This window comes from Trichechus manatus, unplaced genomic scaffold (assembly GCF_000243295.1).
Source record: "Trichechus manatus latirostris isolate Lorelei unplaced genomic scaffold, TriManLat1.0 scaffold00076, whole genome shotgun sequence".
Taxonomy (NCBI): domain Eukaryota; kingdom Metazoa; phylum Chordata; class Mammalia; order Sirenia; family Trichechidae; genus Trichechus; species Trichechus manatus.
This window is the reverse complement of record NW_004444012.1, coordinates 10,825,211-10,844,116: the sequence shown is the minus strand read 5'-3', so window position 1 is coordinate 10,844,116 and position 18,906 is coordinate 10,825,211. Positions and strand designations below refer to the sequence as shown.

Genomic DNA, 18,906 nt, shown 5'->3' with positions numbered 1-18,906 from the left:
CGCGGAACGATGACGTCATAGGGCGTGGCCTCCCGGGCGGAAGCCCGGGGAGCGCGTCCCAGGCGAGCTCGGTTGTTGTGTTTTTCTCTGCCAAGAGGTCTGTAAACTGAGAGGTAGGATGCGAGTCCGGGGCTCCCTGATCCTACATGGACTCCCAGAAGCGCCTGGCCTCGGAAGAGCTGCAAAAGCGGCCGACCTGGTGGCCGAGCTCTCTGTCCTTCCCTTTCTTGCCACTGTGGGGCTGGCCCCCTGGAACCAGGGATTGGCGGGAGGTGGCAGCTGGGGCTTAAGACCCAACCGGGAGGCCGACGGAGTGGCCGGGTGCCTGAACCGGGCGGTGACAGTTCCGCTTCCTTCCCGCAGGGACCTGAGCCGCGGCGATAGGATGGGAAACAGTGCCCTCCGCGCTCATGTGGAAACCGCGCAGAAAACGGGTGTGTTTCAGCTCAAGGATCGCGGGCTGACCGAGGTGAGACTGGGAGGATCTGACCAGGGTATATTTAAGGGGAGAGGGACGGCGGGGCGGTGAAGTTAATCCGTGAGGGGTTGTCCACGCTGTGAACCCCTTTCTCCAGTTCCCCTCAGAGTTGCAGAAGCTGACAAGCAATCTCAGGACCATCGACTTGTCCAACAACAAGATCGAGAGCCTGCCGCCAATGCTGATAGGGAAGTTCACTCTGCTGAAGAGCCTCTCCCTGAACAACAACAAACTGAGTATGGCTTCTGCGCCTGGGAAGCTTTTGCTAGTGATCAGGTGTTAAGAAGGGTGGTTTTCTCTTACAAGCTGATTTTGTTGTTACAAAACCGTTCAGAGGGCTCGAGATGCTGGAGAATATCAGCGTCTTTGAAGCTCTTACTCTTGTAATTACATATACAAGCCTCCTCGGGTGGTATGATGATTGGTACTGGGTCGAGTAGGACTTGAAAGGGAAGAAGGATCTCTGGGATATAATGTAAACAGAGGTACCTAATTTAGAGCTTCCAATTTGAAGGGGGGATGGAATGGGAAGAGGAGGACTTTCTAAATCCCACAAAATTGCTGTTGGATTGTGCCAGCGCCCCTTTACAAAGGGAGCCCATTATACACCATTGCTCTCCTACATTTTGATGGCACCCTCACCTTCTGAAGATTACATTGGTCAAACGCAATACTTAAAAATGGCACATGTAGAAATTCTACATATTTTAACAAGATGCGAAGCAGGCTGTTATATGTCTTTAGAAACATCAGCAAGGTGTTTTTCAGCTGTATTAGATTCAGGTTTTTAAAAAATTTTCTTTGCCAGCTGTTCTGCCTGATGAATTATGCAATCTGAAAAAACTAGAGATGCTAAGCCTAAACAACAATCACCTGACAGAGCTACCATCTACCTTTGGGCAACTGTCTGCTCTCAAGACCCTGAGCCTCTCTGGGAACCGGCTCCGAGCACTGCCACCCCAACTGTGTAGCCTACGGCACCTGGATGTGATGGATCTCTCTAAGAACCAGATTCGTAGTATACCTGACATAGTGGGGGAGCTGCAGGTCATCGAACTCAACCTCAACCAGAACCAGGTCTAGAGCTCAAGGATTTTTCCTAAAGCATGTGTGGGTTTATTGTCTCCTGAATAACTCCTTGTTCCCTAAACTGTAATCATAGAGAGCTGGGTATCAGAGGCTAGATGAGCTGGATTAATGTCAAAGCCCAAAGTGCCAGAGTTAGTTCGGATGTTGAATGTGTTTGTTGTGTAGGTGCTTTTTGGAGGGTGGGATGGATAACAGGGTGAGAGAATTGCAATAAACTGCCTCACAAATCTTGATGAGTTCTTCAGATCCTCATCAAATATGCCCCAATCATCTACTAAGGAGGTGTGTCAGGAAGATAGGTAGAAAACAAACTGGAACTCAGGCTCTGAGTTGGACCCATCAGAGGTTACTTAGTTCAGTTGTCTTTGACATGTCAAGTGTGTGCCCTGCTTTTGCTGAAAAATTCAATGATAAGGTTTCTGGAGACAGCGCGTTTAATTGTTGGACAGCTTTAATTATAAAATTGCAAAAAGCGTTATTGGACAACACTCAGCATCCAGTTTGGGGAGTTTATTTTAGAAAATGATTATAGTTTTTCAGTTGTGATATGTTCAAGTTTACTTTGGATGAAGGCATATCGTAAACTATAAAACAATATAAATGTTAGGCATTATTGCATACCAAAACATTGCCGTCTATGGACTTTCTCTGCAAGAAATGTTGGTTTCCCTAAAATGCTTATCTCTTTATAATGATCCTAATTTATTTTTGCGAAAAGGAAAGCCTAAGTGACGTGTAGTGTCCTTAAATTATGATAAAATTCAGTCAGTCTTTGAGATTGGCCTGTTTCAAGTGGAGATTGTTGCATTCTTGAGATTCTGGGGGGAAGAAATTGTGAATCATTTAAGCAACAACTATAGGGTCACTGAGTCGGAATCGACTCAACGACACACATTAGTTGAGCACTTACTCCATATTCAGCTCTACTGATGCCTCAGTCAGTGGTTCTGAGATTTTAATAATCAAGAAAGCTTGTTAAAAGAGATCTCTTGCCCCTGCCCCCACAAGAGTTTGAGATTCAGTAGGTCTGGAAAGGGGTCTGAGAATTTGTATTTCTAACAGGTTCCCAGGTGATGGTCTACAGACCACACTTTGAGAACCACTGACTTAGATGATACCAGGCAGAGTCAACAGAATTTGGTGAGATGCAGCATTTAGAAGACAAAAGAGGTGAATAAGTCAAAGACAACTTCTTGGCATTGAGCTTGAGAGCCTGAAAACACAGTGGTGCTATCGAGAATGGACATGCTAAGTTGACTATGATGGTGAGTTATCCAAATGGAAATGTTTAACTAAGAGTTGGAGAAATAGGAATGGAATAGAGGTGAGTAGATATGGATGTACATCCAGATCTTTAGATCATAACAGAAGTGATAGTTATAAAAATGGATGAGTTTCTAGGAGAAAATACAGAGAAGATCAAATATGAAATATTAGGGACTACTGCTTGAAAAGTGTCCCCAGGAACAGGAAGGGAAGCCAAATAGAAAACAAATAATTTAAAAGAGAGGGAGAAAAAAGCCAAGTAATTAGGGACAAGAGGAGGGAGTTTCAAGGAAGGGATAAATATACAGCAAAATGAAACAGAAGATGAGGGCAGACAGTGAATCCTTGACTTTGGCAATAAAGTGATCAGCATATATGTACGCAAAAAAGACTGGCAGTAAATGTTCCAAAATGTTTATATGGTGGTTATTTCTGGGTGGTGGGATTACAAGCAACTTTTTTCTCTTTAAATTTGTTTGGTTTTCAAATTTTCTGTAATGAACATATGGTGGGTGCTTTTATTATCAAAAAACCTTTTTTTTCCCCAAGTCATCAGTGACCTTCAAAAAAGCGATTTCAGTGGAGGAGTAGTGACAGAGCCAGATAATAGAGGCGTCTGGAGTGAGTAGGTAGTGAGAAAATGGAGGCGGTAAAAGAAACGAGAACTAAGACAAATAGTCAAAGTTTTGCTTTTTGTTTTTAATGTAAAAATTAGCCATTATAGTGCTTATGCTTTCCCCTATTATTCTTTTTCTTTGTTTGATAGATATCTCAGATCTCAGTGAAGATATCTTGCTGTCCTCGTCTCAAAGTTCTTCGTCTGGAAGAGAACTGTCTTGAGCTCAGCATGCTTCCACAGAGCATCCTTAGTGATTCCCAGATCTGTCTCCTTGCTGTGGAAGGCAATCTTTTTGAGATAAAAAAACTTCGAGAACTGGAAGGCTATGATAAGGTACGTATTAGTGCACAGCAGTATTTCCAGACCACCACCTGAGAAAAGAATGGTGAAGTAATCCACATGAACATTCATAACTAATGTCAACAGGATTTGTTCCTCTCCATTTTGCAGATGGGTTCTAAGAATCAGCCAAATGTGGGTATATTGTACCAAGATGACTTTTCCCCTAGGCAGCTTATTGTAAAGCATCTTTGTCTTTTAGTGGATTCTTAAAAACAAAACAAAAAGTTAAACTACATGCTTTAAGTTTGCATTTAGATAGCTAGAAGATTTTATAGGAAGTGAAGGACCATATCCAATAAAACCAAAAATGAAAAAAATCACAAAAACTTAAGTAACAACTAAGCATATATTGCCCATGCTGAATACCAAGTATTTATTCTTCTTTCATGATTTTAGTACATGGAGAGGTTCACAGCCACCAAGAAGAAGTTTGCATGATGTTCTCCAGGAGCGTGGGAACTTTATAGGACACTGCCTTGGAACCTGTGTTGGAACCTGGCTGAATCAAAGGCTCCTGTCATTGTCAAGGATATCTACAGGAAGAAGATGACACTCCAGGAGATATTTCATTCAACAGTCTGTCCTTTTCAGGGCTCACTTAAGATAAGCTAGAAGAAAAAGGACCAAGACATAGGAAGAGTCCTCCATTTTGAATCATGGATAGGGCAGTGGACAGTGCTGATCTTTAAAACCACATTAGCTCGGCTTTCAGAAACTGGCAACTAGTTGTTATTTATACAGTGAGGGGGTGCTGCCTAGTAAAGAAATAGCTCCACAGCACAGCTTGCAATTTCACGTTTAGTTTCAAAGTGTGAGCTTTCATAAGGTCAACTGGCATTCCAACTCTGGGTTAACATTTCATATTTTTATGAAATTCAAATAGTCTGAGAGGCCGCTATGGTTAATTTAAGGATTTATGATTTTATTCCTGTCTATCAGTTCAACTGCAGTGTTTATCCTTAGAATTTAGAATGTATCTAAATATTGTGTGACTTTCTGTCTTGATTAAATGTGTGCTTTGTCAGAGATGCATCAAACAACACTAAGAGATGTTCCCCAAGGCTGCAGTAGCAAATTCTTCACTATTGCAGGTGCCTTACTGGTAGAGGTCTCTTAAGAGATAAAACCGTATATGCAAAACTTGTAAGATAAAAGGAATTTTAATGATCAAATAATGTCTTATTTCTAGTAACCCTTTTTGTATTTATAACTCTACTAATCAAATTACCTATCAAGAAACCATTGCTACAATATTTTAAAACAATCTATGTTTATCAAGTTTATTCTCTGAATGAGAGAATATACTAAATAAAGAATTTTCAATGAACTTTGGCTGGAAACAAGATTAATGCTTTAAAGGAAGAAGACAGAAAAACTTTAACCAGTAAGTGGTCCTTTGTTCTTTTAACTTTGAAAGTAACCTGATTAGGAGAATGTTTGATGCCCTTGTTGAGGTTATATGAGTAGTGAAAAGCCTTCATGTGACTGATGATCAACATTTTTGTGGTGGTCCAACCATGCTGCTATTAAGAAAATCTGAAGGTACAAAGGTAGATGATTTCAGATTGTCGCTGATAAGAACATTTAGAAAGCTACCACTCTGGTCATTTTATGAAATTTTCTCCTTGCCAAGAAGCTATGTTTAACCATATATTGCCAGTTCTTGTTTTACAAACCTAGTTTAGCCCTGAAGTCGAGAGATCACAAGAGCCTAGTATTTAATCTGTGTGAGGAAGTCTCTCTGACCGTAAATCGGGTCTAGGTATTCTCTTTTTCCCATATGGTACTTTTCTGTCTCTCAATTTGGCGTGTAGTAGGAGGTGCCAGTTTATCAGTATCAACTGAGGAGTTTCAGGTTTTTATAAACTTTGTTTAAAGCGTAATTTATTAATCTTAGAAATCCACTTAACAATTAACATTTCTCTAAATATTTCATTACTACTTCTCATCTAATAAATCAGAACTTATAAACTTAATAACATAAATGTCCCCATTTAATAGTTAATTGGAGTTTTAAAAAATCTATCCCTACTCCAGTGACACCTCCTCTAAATGAAGTGTTTGTTCGTAAACCACTTAAAATACTTAAGAGCCATACCTGGAATGACTGACTTCATTTGTAGTTTTTCTATAACAAGATGTGAGCACTGTACTAAATTCTTTAGACCTTGGTTTGGAAGTCAGTGTAGTATACCGAGTAAGGCCACAGACCTTGGCAGAAAGATCCAGGTTTGAATCCAAAGTCCTTCATTTACTAGCTTATGAATTTGAGCGATTTACCTCCTGCCTCTCAGGTATGTTATGAGGCTATGCTGAAAAGATACACAAAAGCATTCAGCGTAGTGCCTGGCACAAAGCAAGCCTCAATCAATTGTGCCGTTTATTTCATCTATAAGGCATAAAAGTAGAATTCAAGTTGTACAGAAATAGAAGGCTTGGAGCAGCACTATATTAAAAAGAATGATAAATAGATAAGGAACTTGAATATCAATCTGAGAAATACCAATCTGATTAGGAATGTAATTGGGATAAACCTAGAATTTTAGTAAGGGGGAGACCTAGAGAAAACAGCTTTTAAAGAAACTAAATGCAGTTAAGACGGCTGAGAAGCAGAAGTTAAGGGGGAGTCATAATCCACACATGACAAGGAAAGATCTAGCATCAAAGTGTGGAAACAAAGAATGAATGAAAACTGTGAAGGAAGAAAAAATAGGCCCAGCTATAAGGGATAAAGATCACTGTCAAAATAAGAATGGAAACTTGAAGGGGCTTACTGTTAGAAAAAAATTAAGTTCAGTGAGGGGTACTGGTTTTTAACTCTAGTTATAGGTTTCTAAGTAAAGTGGCCCCAAACAACTATAAATGACATATGGGATGACATCGACTTTAAATGATGTGTTTGTTCACAAACCACTTAAAATACTTAGAGCCACACCTTGAATGACTGACTTGTAGTTTTTCTTTAACAAGGATTAAGCTGGGAGAGACATTATTGAGAAAAAAGGGGGTTAGGTTCACTAGATAGTTTTATTCACATAGTCAAGCTGTCTGGATCCACTCCTGTATCCCTCAGTAAAACATGAAAACAGCCCTGGCACATGTGTTAGAAGTAGGAATCAATACCAGCAATTTTCTTGGAATGTCATAATGAGAAGAGAGGATTCCTAGCTTCTAAGTACCACCACTTCCTTGGCTTTTCCACTTCTCTTCAGAATTAGGTCTCATCTTGCAATTTTGATGATTCTAACACTTGGAAAAGAGGAAGACATCTAATTATTAAGCAAAAAAGAATGAAGATACTTTACATCAATTAAGTATTCCAAAGTAATAATAAATATTTAACTCAATGAACATTTACTAAGTCCAGGCACCAATTTGTGCCCCCAACCACTGAACAGATAAGGAAACATGGCCCAGAAGAGTTAGTATTATGCTCAAGGTCACACAGCTAGTAAATGACTGAAACAAACTCTGACCCCAGGTGGTCAGACTCCAGCACTTATATTTTTAACCACTTCAGTACTTTCAGAAGTATTAGAAACAAGTTTTCCAGGCAATGTTATGGAGAAAATAAGAAAAAGGCTTTAAGTCAACAGCTTCTATTTCTAGGGCATTATTGGCCTACTCCGTCCACTCTGTAGAGAGCGTTTTCTGTGGCCTCACACCTCACTCCTCTTCTTTCCCAGCAGCAGAAGCTTTGGAAAAGTTCATAACCTGGGCTCCATGGATGGGCTTTCAAGGCCTCCATGATTCTCACTTGTGCATGATTCACGTTTGTGTGTCTCTGTTTCTGAGAAGAGGGGCTGTGTTTTTTTCATCAATTCACAAAGGGATCCTTGACCCAGAAAGAGCTCCTCTAGAGATAACAGTAGCCTATCATTTATTAAGCTCTTATACTTGCCAGGCACTGTTCTAATTACTTATGTAATTACCACGTTGAGTCTTTGCAAAAACTCTATGAGGTAGGATTATTTATCCCCATTTTACAAAGAAACTGAGGGACACAAATAGGCTTACAGTCCTTTAGCCACAAGTGGCAAGGCTCAAGTATAAATCCAGACCATTTGGTTCCTTAGCTCGTGCTCCTAACCAAGACACTATACTGTGGGGCAGCATATTGATATCCTCAAGACTATTTCCATTAGACAGGACAGTAATAAAACAATATTTTTTATTGCCTTAGGAAAGGGATTTAAGTATAGCACAATCCCTATTGTTTTACACCTTTTTTCTTTACCCATTTACCATCATCTGCCAAACTACTCAGCCTAGCACAGAGCATTTCTATTACAGAGAGCCTCAGTCTCACTTAAACATTTTCCTCTTCAGCCTTTGAAAGTTCCTATGTTAACTGAATCTTCTCTAGGAAGTGGGCTGTAGTTCTCGCTCACAAACATTATCCTTTCAGTCACTAGTGTTATTTAAGCCCAGATGAAGTAGATTAGTAATGATTAAAATGAACCTCATCACAAATCACAGAAAGAAAAATCCTGTCAATTTTACAACAAAAATTAGAAAGGTGCTAAAGGCAACTTTCCAGGTTGGAGGCTTCTTGATTTATGGACCTTTGCTTTATTCAATTTGTTAAATAAGAGCTGATTAAATTGGTGCCCTAAAAATAATAGTTATGAAAACACATTACCCATTTGAAAGAACAATTCCACTGGTTAGTCACAAAATTTAATTGTAAAGATCAAGCCAAACCAATCCATATTAATAGCTCTGAAGTATGCAGATGCTAGTTTTTAAATAAAAGTGACAAATAAGAGTCAGTTTCTCATAACACCGTTCAGGATCTAAATATAACGTGATTCTGGACATGGTTCAATACACAAGGCTAAGAAAATGACACAATCTTCAAGAATTAAACAAAAGGCATAATTTTCCAAACCACTTTTAGTTAGAGTAAGTTTCAGCTTTAAAAAAAAAATGTCTAAAGCTATGTAAAACTCAAAGCAATCTATTTTTCTACCTGAGATCAAAATAAGTTCCTTTTTTCCTATCTAAATGTAATTCTTGGCATTGAGGTAAATCTGAACTCACTTGATAAACTTTGTAAAACTTTTCCAAAAAATTTTAAGCCCTGCTTTAGAGAGAAATTTCTCATGTTACACACATGTATTTACATATTTTTTTCCTTCAAAGACTAATAACAAATTATAGGCCTGATATGTACTAACAATATGAAAATAAAAAGCCATTTGTTTACACAAAGTGTTCCTGAATGGTATACTATGAAAGAGGATCACAGAATCTATGTACATATGTTAATTACTAAGAGTTCAGAAATTAAGCTCAATTTAAGAAAACTCATTCTATTCCTCTTTTAGGAGTAGAGGTTGCAAATTTGTGATGTGTAACAAAAATATTGTGCATAAAAGTTCCAAAACCAAGCTTCAGCCTAAATTGGAACAACTGCAACTTGAATTAAAAACTAAACCCAACCAGACACTGACTGTGGCTATGTAGCTTTCTGCTTCGGAGCCTGCAGGATTTTACTGAGGTAACAACCTCTTCTCTCTGCCCCTTTCCCCCTAGAAGACTACAGCTTCCTTCTTCATGGCTGTCTTGGCACATCTTGAAAGCAAAAGAACCTTCTAGAGCAAACAAGGAAGATGAAAAACCACACTGTATGTGATATGAAAACCAATCTCAGAGTATAAACTGAGGGAAAAAATATCAGACGGAAGGCTGAGCAGCACAGTCTGGCCTCGAAGGAAAAAATAAAATAAACAAATAAGGGGGCTTTTACTCCTCTGGCCCTTCTTACATTATCTTCCAATTAGAAAAGTGTGGGACCAAACTCTGAAAAGGTACTGACTCTGAAGGAGGAGCTACGGACGAAATCAGTGATAAAGCACAGCAGTAGCTTTAGCTCTCAATGAGTTTCTTTGCTCTGGCATTGGCATTCTCAATACGATCTTTGTTGGTGTCAGCCTGGGAAAAAAAAAACGGTATCATCAGCATTAGGTCACAAGACGAGTCACTCTAATAAAAGTTAAATTTTATACACCTGGAGTAATTGGCACTTAGAGAAAATTCAAGAAGCACTTGAAGTCACATTACAAAACTCATTTTGGGCAAGTGGGGACTAAGGTGCACCTGCAACAAGCCATGGTGTTTTCAATCACCTCACATGCGAAAGCTGGACAATGAATAAAGAAGCCCAAAGAAGAACTGATGCCTTTGAATTATGGTGTTGGTGAGGAATACTGAATATACCATGGACTGCCAGAAGAACAAACAAATCTGTTTTAGAAGTACAGACAGAATGCTCCTTAAAAGCAAGGATGGTAAGGCTTTGTCTCAACCACTTTGGACATGTTATCAGGAGGGACCAGTCTCTGGAGAAGGACATCATGCTTGGTAAAGTAGACAGTCAATGAAAAAGAGGAAGACCTTCAATGAGATGGATCAACACAGTGACTGCAACAATGGGCTCAAGCATAGCGAAGACTGAGGATGGCACAGGACTAGGCAGTATGCCGTTCTGTTGTACGCAGGGTCGCTATGAGTCAGAACCGACTTGACGACAGCACCCAACAACACCAACAACATTTTAAGCAACAGGTGACAGACTATGAAATTCACTTGAAAAAATCCTGGTGTATAAATATGACAAAAGTATAAAGAGGAACTTGAACTTGCCAGTATTTCATCAATCCTAAAACATTTTTTTTCATAGTTTAACATCTCTGAAACTGAGATGCATCTTATAATTAATGGCATTTTAGACACAATCAAGTATGATGAGAATACTCTTCTCTGCTATAGATCTGGACCTGGTAGATGTCCTCAGTCAGGGGCAGATTATCCAATAAGCAAGGTAAACACAGGCTTACTTGTCCTTACTTACTAATCTGTACTGAACAATTACACATTCTTTCACCACATCAAAGATTCTGCTTCTAGGTATGGCTGGCATCTGTCTGTCTCCCAACCCCACAGCACATTCCTACAGAATCAAAGCCTCTTTTCAAATTTACAATCCCTGACGGGCCAAATGACCCAGTAAGCACAGGTAAGCACAGGCCTACTTGTGCTTACTTATCTACAGTGAACAATTTCACACGGGTTTCACCACACCACATCGAGGTGTACCTTTCAGAAGCAGATCACCAGGCCTGTCTTCCAAGGCACCCCTGGGTGGGTTTGAACTGCCAACCTTTTGGCTAGAGTCGAGCACTTGCCCATTTTGTACCACCCAGGGGCTCCTAATTTGTTATTAGTTAAAATAAAAATGAAAAAGCTTACTTGTTCAGGAAAAAAAAAAAAGACTGCATTCAAAGGTTAGAGTCTAAACTTCATATACACAGGTTTAAGTAAAAGCACTTCATTCCAAGGTCGTGGTTTCAAATGAACCAACTGCCATCATCAAGAGATGAGAGGACTTGCTTATTGTTTTTCAAAGTGCTAGAACTATGGCCTCATCAAAACTGTAAGACCTGTAAGGACAGGATCTCAACCTCCTATTGTTTTCCCCCAAAGTACCTGCACAGATGGCAATTACTAAAACAACAGACTGGATGTCTCATTCTTCTGTGGTCATAGGAAGCTTTTACCTTTTCTATGATCCGGGGTATTTGTTGATTTTGAGCATCAATCTCGTTGCCCATGTCCAGGGCCAGGTTTTTTAGATTTCCCAGGATACTGCCCACCTGAGTCAAGTTCTCCTCCATTTCATCTTCTCTGGCATCATTAGTTATACTATCACGAAAAGATAGGTAATTCAGTGAGTTATAGAAGGACTAAGTCTGGATTTAGTTTTCATAAAAGTAAGTAACCAGCTATCCAAAATGACTCTCAGCACTTTTCAACATCAGCTACCTTTTTATGTTAAGTGTTAGACCCAAAAAACTTGTTAGACGTGCTAATTCTCACACTCTACTTGAAATCTACTGAATCAGAAGCTGGAAGTGGAGTCTAGGAATCTGTGTTTTAATAAGCTTCAAGGTGATTCTGCTGCACACTTAAGAACTACTGCTCTAAAACAGGTGTTAGAAAAGTATGGCCCCAGGGCCAAATCTGGCCTGCTGCCTGCTTTTGTAAATAAAGTTTTACTGGAACACAGCCACACCCGTTCATTTTATATAATGTCTACACAGTTGCTTCTGCCCTACAACAAAGTTGAGAAGTTGCAACAGAGACCATGTGGCTTGCAAAGTCTGAAATATTTACTACCTGGCCCTTTACAGAAAAATCTGGCTGACCTCTATTCTAGACGATACACTGTAAAACATTTTTCCTGTTTACAGAAGCAAAACATGCTCAAGTCTGTAATTTGGAAAGTACTAAAAAGTAGAAAGAAAAATTAATCCTATCATCTAAGGGCAACAACCACTGTCAATATATTGCCTCAAAAGGCAGACTTTAAAATGCATTTTTTAAATGGAAGAAATGCTGTTTTTAATTGAGGAGTTAAGGTTCAAGTACAGTTACATCCAATCTCCTGAGTGAGCCATTCAATTTAGGAAAGTGAGTAAAAATATCAGCAGGAGCTGGCCTACCGTTTAATGTATCCACCGCTGGCTGCTCCTGTGGCTGCTTGCTGAGGCTGGCCATTTGTCACCCGGCCTGGCTGCTTAGATACTACATTTTTAGCTGAGTTGTCTCCACCATCTGCCCATGTTGCCTTATAGGCCTTAGTAGACTCAAAGTTCTTCGTCCTGTAAAAGTCACGAGTGTAAAGACATACCAAAAAGCAGGAGAGGAAGAGTTGTAATTATGAATGCTTGTTATCTGAGGATGGCCCTAGCACCCTTAGCAGAAAAGATGCATATGGCTACATCTAGATTACCTATACTATTCTCCATGGAAACATAGCATAGGAAAAAGATGAATTATGTAAACCCACTGACATTAAAAAATTTTTTAAAGGTTCAAATACCTCTTTTATCAAATTTTCACTATGCTGTTAACAAGCAGAAAAAGGCAATTATTTGACTGTTCAGGTTTCCTGAGCCTCTGGCACTCTCGAGAAAAAGAGGAATAGACATGAGGAAAAAACCCCCTAGGAAAGGTGTTGCAGGATGCCCCAAGAGGTGCCTTGAGGTATCTCAGAGGTTGATGAGGGCTGGAAGAGTACACAGGTTGAGTGGGTAACATTTAGACCCCAGCTGCCCAGTCTCAGCTTGAACCAGAATTGTTCCAGCTGATCAGTTTTGTGAGTTAAATTTTTGCATTACATTTTAACAAAGGGTTCCTTAAAACAAGCATCATGAGAGAGAGGCATGAATTATTTCCAAACTGGACAGTCAGCTGATGAATAACTGCCTTGCCATACTGGTACCAAATTTGGTTTAGGTCTTTTTTCATTTAAGAGTTTACTTCTCTTCTTCATTAAAAAAAAATAATACTAAATCTAAGCCTTTAAAAAAAAAACAAGCCTATGCCTTTAGATGTAACTGCAGAGTCAACCAGCCAAAGCCAGAATTTACTAGGAAATTTATTACTTAAACTGGTGCAACTACAAGAAAAACAGCCTAGGAAAGTGACTATTAAATGGCTAGCACAGAAAAAGTGACACAAAACCTTTTTTTTTTTTTTTTTTTGTGCTTTAGGTGAAAGTTTACAGCTCAAGTTAATTTCTCATTCAAAAAGGTATACACATATTACAAAATTTTTATTGCTATTTGGCTGGGTACAGTCAGGTTTTCCACATATAATGTTAGTTTTTACTTTTCTATAAACAAAACGAAGTGGTATATGGCTGTAATGTTGACTTCCGATTTATTCTACATTGTCTGTTAATGAGTAAGTTTCAAAATGGCAAAGGCAGAGGAGACATTTTATTAAAACAGCGACTACTTCCTTAATAAACATCTGAAGACTCCTTTTTGGCAAAACGAGAATCAGATCTTAGACCTTCATCATTAATGTTATAGGAAAGGTGCTACTTCTATGTCTTTAAGAGGCACTGAAAAGGCAACAAATATATGAACATAGAAGAGCTAGCTAGTTCTCACTATGCCTTTCTTGGTTCCACTCTCATCATTGTATTTCCTATTTATGCTAATTGATTTATTAATTAATCTATTTATTAACAAGCCATGTTAAATCCTTCCTAGAACAAGGTGGGATATATATATTCTTAAAATCCATATTTTCCATATGATAGGTATCTGTTAGTTTGGTGAAACCAATTTCTATGGACTCTGCTAATATTAAGATAGAGGTCCTAGGCAAAATTCTAAATGAGACTAACAGCTAGTAAACAAACTATATTTGTTTGTCAGAAACTTAATAACCATGAGTATTAACAGAAGTAATATAAGAAACGTGGCACTGTTTTCAGAATGTCAGATTGTGGACAAGGTGAAGAGAGAGGGTGGGAATTCAAGTCACCAAATAATAAGACACTATCTTCCTGAGAGTCTTAGCCCAGAAAGAAAAATAGACAAGGCAGGATTTGTGGGTCCTGGTCTATCAAGAGATGTACATATGCTCCAATCTCCTTCCAAACCTTAAGAGATAAGATTTGAAATTCCTTAAACACTTAAGAACTGTTACTTCTACAATTAGATATAAGGGGCATAAGATGCAAATGAATTAACATGATAATGTAAATGAGTTTCAATTAAAGCATAGTGTATAAACAAAGAATCCAGGACTGGTTATTAAACCCTTCTCTCTTTAAGAAGACTGGATCTTTGAGGATGTTCTTCCAATATCAGAGAGAAAAAGTACAAAAAGCTGTGAAATTTTTTACAACTTTGCATTGGGTTGGCCATGTTTCTCTTCAAACCGGATGGGACAAACTGCATTATTTTTTTTCATGCAGTTATGGCATGTTCTGCATGTTTATGATGAGGTGATTTTTTTTCTAATGCTGTTGATTGCATTTTATATAAGCTTCATCCTCATGATAGCTCCACGTCTCTCTTCCAGCACCTCCACTCCAGGTAATGCCTTCTGGTTGCTCAAGACCCTGCCACTTGCCATCACCCCAGAACTTCCCCCACCACGTAGGAACTCCAGGGCTGACGAATGGGGTGACTCTAGGACTTTCCCCACACCCGTGAAAGTTACCTATTTTCAAGACATTGTCAGGTAGCTGCCCACCTAAATTCATCAAGTAAAAATGTTAAAAAAGTAATAATAATGGTTTTAATCTGATTTATCTTCCTTTCAAAGGATCCTGAATGCTCTAAAGGTACTATTTCCCAAACTTGACTGACCAACAGAGCAAACTCAGTGTTTCTGAATACACCGTTGCATAGGTTACACTCTGAAGATTCTGCTTCAGTATGTATATGGTGGAGCCTGGGAATCTTTTGTTGATTTCATTTAAGTTCCATAGGTACGGTAGCTACCCACCAGGGAAGAGAAACACTGTGGTAAGGGACTTCCAACCTGCTGTAGTGGGAATATTTTAGGCCACTCTGGTAGTCTTAGTATTTCTACAAGCTAGGACCTGCTAAAGGACACAGGAATTAATCTGGAGGAAGCAAAGGGACACACTGAGATTTAAAAGGAAAAAAAAAAAAGCCACAGGATTTGGAATAAAATGATCTGAATCCCAATACTACAACTGTTATTCAATAGCTCTAGAAGCTTAAGCAAACTTCAATCTCAGCATCCCTTTCCCTATATGTAAAAGCTACAGTGATAATAACAATACTTACACCTCACAGGGCTGTGAAAAGGCTCTGTTATTAATGGATGTAAAATTGCTTTGTACAGCAATGTGCAAATATTTTGATTCATTGGCTTCAATCTCAAACTGATTCTTAGTTAACAGTTCATGCCAGTAGGTACATATATTACCAAAAATTAAGATTAGTTAGCTCTACAGTAATTCAATATGAAATCACAGCAAGCTAACAGATGACATAATAGGAATAATGGAACAGATTGCAGCATATGTAAAGAGGGAAGCCTAGATATAAAATGATACTCATGAAGAGTGTGCTTCTTAGCTCAAGTAGATACGTGAGACTAAATGGGCAGCTCCTGTCCAGAGGTGAGATGAGAAGGCAGAGAGGGTCAGGAGCTGGTTGAATGGACACGGGAAATCCGGGGTGGAAAGGAGGAGTGTGTTGTCACAGTATGAGGAGAGCAATTAGGGTCACAGAACAAAATATGTAAAAATTTTTGTAAGAGAGACTAACTTGAATTGTAAACTTTCACTTAAACTACAATGATTAAAAAAAAAAAAAAGAAGTGGTCTGACATACAGACAAAGCTTTATGTGCCAAGAGGTTCATCCTGGCATGGTTTAGAATAGCCTCAAACTGGAAATAACTTAGAGATCTAAAAATCTGAGAATGGTTTAAATAAATCATGTCTTTCTTTCTTTATACAATGGAATCCAAGCACTAAAAACAATGTTAATAAAAATGCTGAAGAATGTCTAAAAAAAGAGGGCAGCCTTTACTGAAAAAATAAATTATTAGATATGGTAACTTCTCCCACCTTGCTCTACATAGGATTTAAGATGACCAGATTGGTAATTAATTCCTAGATTTGGTAGTGGTCTAAATCACAGAGACACTAAAAAATCATTAGAAATGATACTTTATTAGAGGGAATCCTGACTCTGGAACCAGAAGGGAGGAGGGAAACTTAATGGAAAATAGAATGCTGAAATCAAAGTAAGTTCAATGAAGAAAGAGATTCATTTAGCCTGAATTCCCTTACTTTTGATCAGAACTAGACTGTAGTAACACCCTACAAAGATCTACCTGTATAAAACTTCTTAGGAAGCCAGGAGAGTTACTTTCGTAATCTTAAGTTATTTAGCAAAAGCTTAGTTATAAGAGCCTTTAGTCAATATTATAAGACCCTTTGGTCAAGTCCATCTTTTGGCAAATAGCAGCCATCAAGAATGAATTCACTTTACATTACACACCACAGCACAGTTCTGAAGACAGTCTCCACCATTCACAAAGCCCATGCACATGCACAGAAACACCACTGGAAGTAGCATCACCTTTCCATAGGAGGTTAACGGCACAAACTGCGTCACAAGACAGCATCTTAAAGTCCCCTTTGATCAGTTACCGAGGAAAGCTTCTGGTGTTAAATCTTCAGTTTTTAGTAAGCAGATTAGAAAGGAAGAGATTAGGTGAGAGAACAAAATGCAGAAAACAATAAATACAGCAAAACAGAACAGAAGCAGTTTAAAATTTTAAAAACATAACACATTTAAATTCCTGCCTGGTTTCATAGAAACAACCAACATCTGAGAATCTAGGTAAAAAGAAAAACTCAAGAGAACAAAGTATTTAAGCCAGAGCACATTTCATTGTTCCTAAGAACATGTGGGTTATGATATTCTTTCCTAAAATTATGAAAGTTAATACGAAGAGAAGATAAACACTAATGGGGAGGCTGGGAATTTCCTCACTTTCTAGCCAGTCACTCTTTCCTTGATGATTACAGATTTCTCTTAATCACCTCTATTATGTATTTTATTTGCATTGTAATTTTTAAAAATTTGTTTACATGTCTAATTCTCACACTAGTCCACAAATTTCTCAAGGACGTTCATTCAACAAGTATTTTTTGAGGAACTACTAGGTATCAGGAACCATGTAAGGCACCAAAAAGAGAGTAATGTTCATCAAACAGCCGGGCCGGAGATACACCTTATTCATCTTTACAGGAGGATGGAGGAAGCACTCAAACGTTGACTGAAATATAATTCAGTATTTATCTGAATCATCGAGAGCTGAATTTTTATACCTCAATATCACTTAAGATGGGACTAGCAGAAAACCTATTGTATCAGTTTTGAACTTTTCTAGTAAGTGGTGCAGAAATATCACTTTGTCTGCAAACTATGTGCCAGTATTAAAAAAAAAAACCAAACCCGTTGCGGTTGAGTTGATTCCGACACATAGAACCCTACAGGACATAGCAGAACTGCCCCATAGGGTTTCCAAGGAGTGCCTGGTGGATTTGAACTTCCGATTTTTTGGTTAGCAGCTGAACTCTTAACCACTACGCCAGTATAGTAGACATAAGCACAGACTGAAGAGAGACAAGCTAAGACAAAAGAATACGTGTCTAAGAATGGTTAAACTGGGACATCAAGCAGTTTATTATTCTGAGACTTCTCATTTTAAGTCTGCCTCACTTGTTAAATTCTTGTTAATTAAAATTACAGCTTATCAAATTATTGTCAAAGATGTAGGATTATTAAAAAGAATCTGTGCTACTTTGCTTTGAGAATTCAAGTAATAGTAACCTAACAAAATGATATTTATTCACAATTTAAAAGTTTAATCCTGGTAGTCTATCAGTAAATTCTAAGAGTCCTTTAGAAAGAATTAGCTACAGTTAAAATTCCCTTCAAAGACATAGTTCTGTTAAGTAAAGCTATTTTCCCATGCCTCATTAAAAAAAAAAAAAGATCTGCTGACTTGGCTTCAATTAACTACCCTAATGAACAAAAGAAATCTCAAAGAACAAACCTACTGAAGACACTTTCTGTATATTAACAAATCTAACAACAAGAACAGGTTCATTTTTTTCCTTGCCAAAGTCAGGCAATATAGCTAAAAAGCAGGGGCTCCGGAGGCAGTTGGCCTGGGTTTGTTTTGTTTTCAATTTTATTTATTTAGTTGTTGTTGAGAATATACACAGGAAAACACACACCAATTCAACAGTTTCTACATGTACCATTTAGTGACACTGATTACATTCTTCGAGTTGTCCAACTATTCTCACCCTCCTTTTGAGTTGTTCCTCCTCCATTAACATAAATTCACTGCCCCTTAAGGTTCCTATTTAATTTTTCAAGTTGCTGTTAATTTGATCCCATAAAGATAGTGCTTAAAAAAGCAAAATGCTCAAGGCAGACATTTTTTACTAGTTAAGCTAAAGTATTGTTTGGTTTTAAGAAGACTTTAGAGGATATTTTTGGTTTAAGGTTTAGAGATTATCTCAGGGCAATAGTTTCAGGGGGTTCATCCAGGAAGTGCAGAGTCCATAAGAATTTGAAATTCTATTCTGCATTTTCCCCCTTTTGATCTGGATTCTTCTATGGAATCTTTGATTAAAATGTTCAGTAATGGTGGCCAGGCACCATCCAGTTCTTCTGGTCTCATGGCAAATAAGGTAGATGTTCATGGAAGCAATTAGCCACACATTCCATATCCTATTTCTG

General features: G+C 38.4%; 2 protein-coding genes across 6 annotated transcripts in view; one reads left to right on the top strand and one right to left on the bottom strand.

The window, feature by feature from the left end:
• Positions 1–6: 6 nt before the first annotated feature.
• Positions 7–4,817, top strand: LRRC57 (leucine rich repeat containing 57). Of its 2 annotated transcripts, none has more exons than XM_023735180.1 (5): positions 7–113; positions 364–469; positions 576–714; positions 1,287–1,555; positions 3,600–4,182. In XM_023735180.1, exons 2-5 carry the CDS (start codon positions 386–388, stop codon positions 3,825–3,827), a joined length of 720 nt encoding a protein of 239 aa, XP_023590948.1. In that variant the 5' UTR covers positions 7–113; positions 364–385; the 3' UTR covers positions 3,828–4,182. The 2 variants fall into 2 exon arrangements, with proteins under 2 accessions (XP_023590948.1, XP_023590947.1); XM_023735179.1 differs by lacking the exon at positions 7–113 and adding an exon at positions 4,191–4,817 and having other exon boundaries at positions 3,600–3,785.
• SNAP23 (synaptosome associated protein 23) overlaps positions 3,512–18,906 on the bottom strand; it is a 44,188-nt gene continuing 28,793 nt past the window's right edge. Inside the window, exons 6-10 of one of the 4 annotated variants that reach the window (XM_023735185.1) lie at positions 12,302–12,460; positions 11,357–11,501; positions 9,616–9,731; positions 6,918–7,043; positions 3,512–3,823 (exon numbers count right to left, since the gene is read on the bottom strand). In XM_023735185.1, the coding sequence (XP_023590953.1) occupies positions 9,666–9,731; positions 11,357–11,501; positions 12,302–12,460 (370 nt within the window). In that variant the 3' untranslated portion in view covers positions 3,512–3,823; positions 6,918–7,043; positions 9,616–9,665. Of the gene's footprint in view, positions 3,824–6,917; positions 9,732–11,356; positions 11,502–12,301; positions 12,461–18,906 lie in introns of all 4 variants that reach the window. The other 3 variants (XM_023735184.1, XM_004380670.3, XM_023735186.1) reach the window with 3 other exon arrangements.

Bases quoted from the DNA above. Each gene is read 5' to 3' on its own strand.
- LRRC57 (XM_023735179.1), top strand. From the start codon at position 386: ATGGGAAACAGTGCCCTCCGCGCTCATGTGGAAACCGCGCAGAAAACG. The intron at 1,556-3,599 runs GTCTAGAGCTCA...TTTGTTTGATAG, and splicing joins TCAACCTCAACCAGAACCAG to ATATCTCAGATCTCAGTGAA. The intron at 3,786-4,190 runs GTACGTATTAGT...TCATGATTTTAG, and splicing joins AACTGGAAGGCTATGATAAG to TACATGGAGAGGTTCACAGC.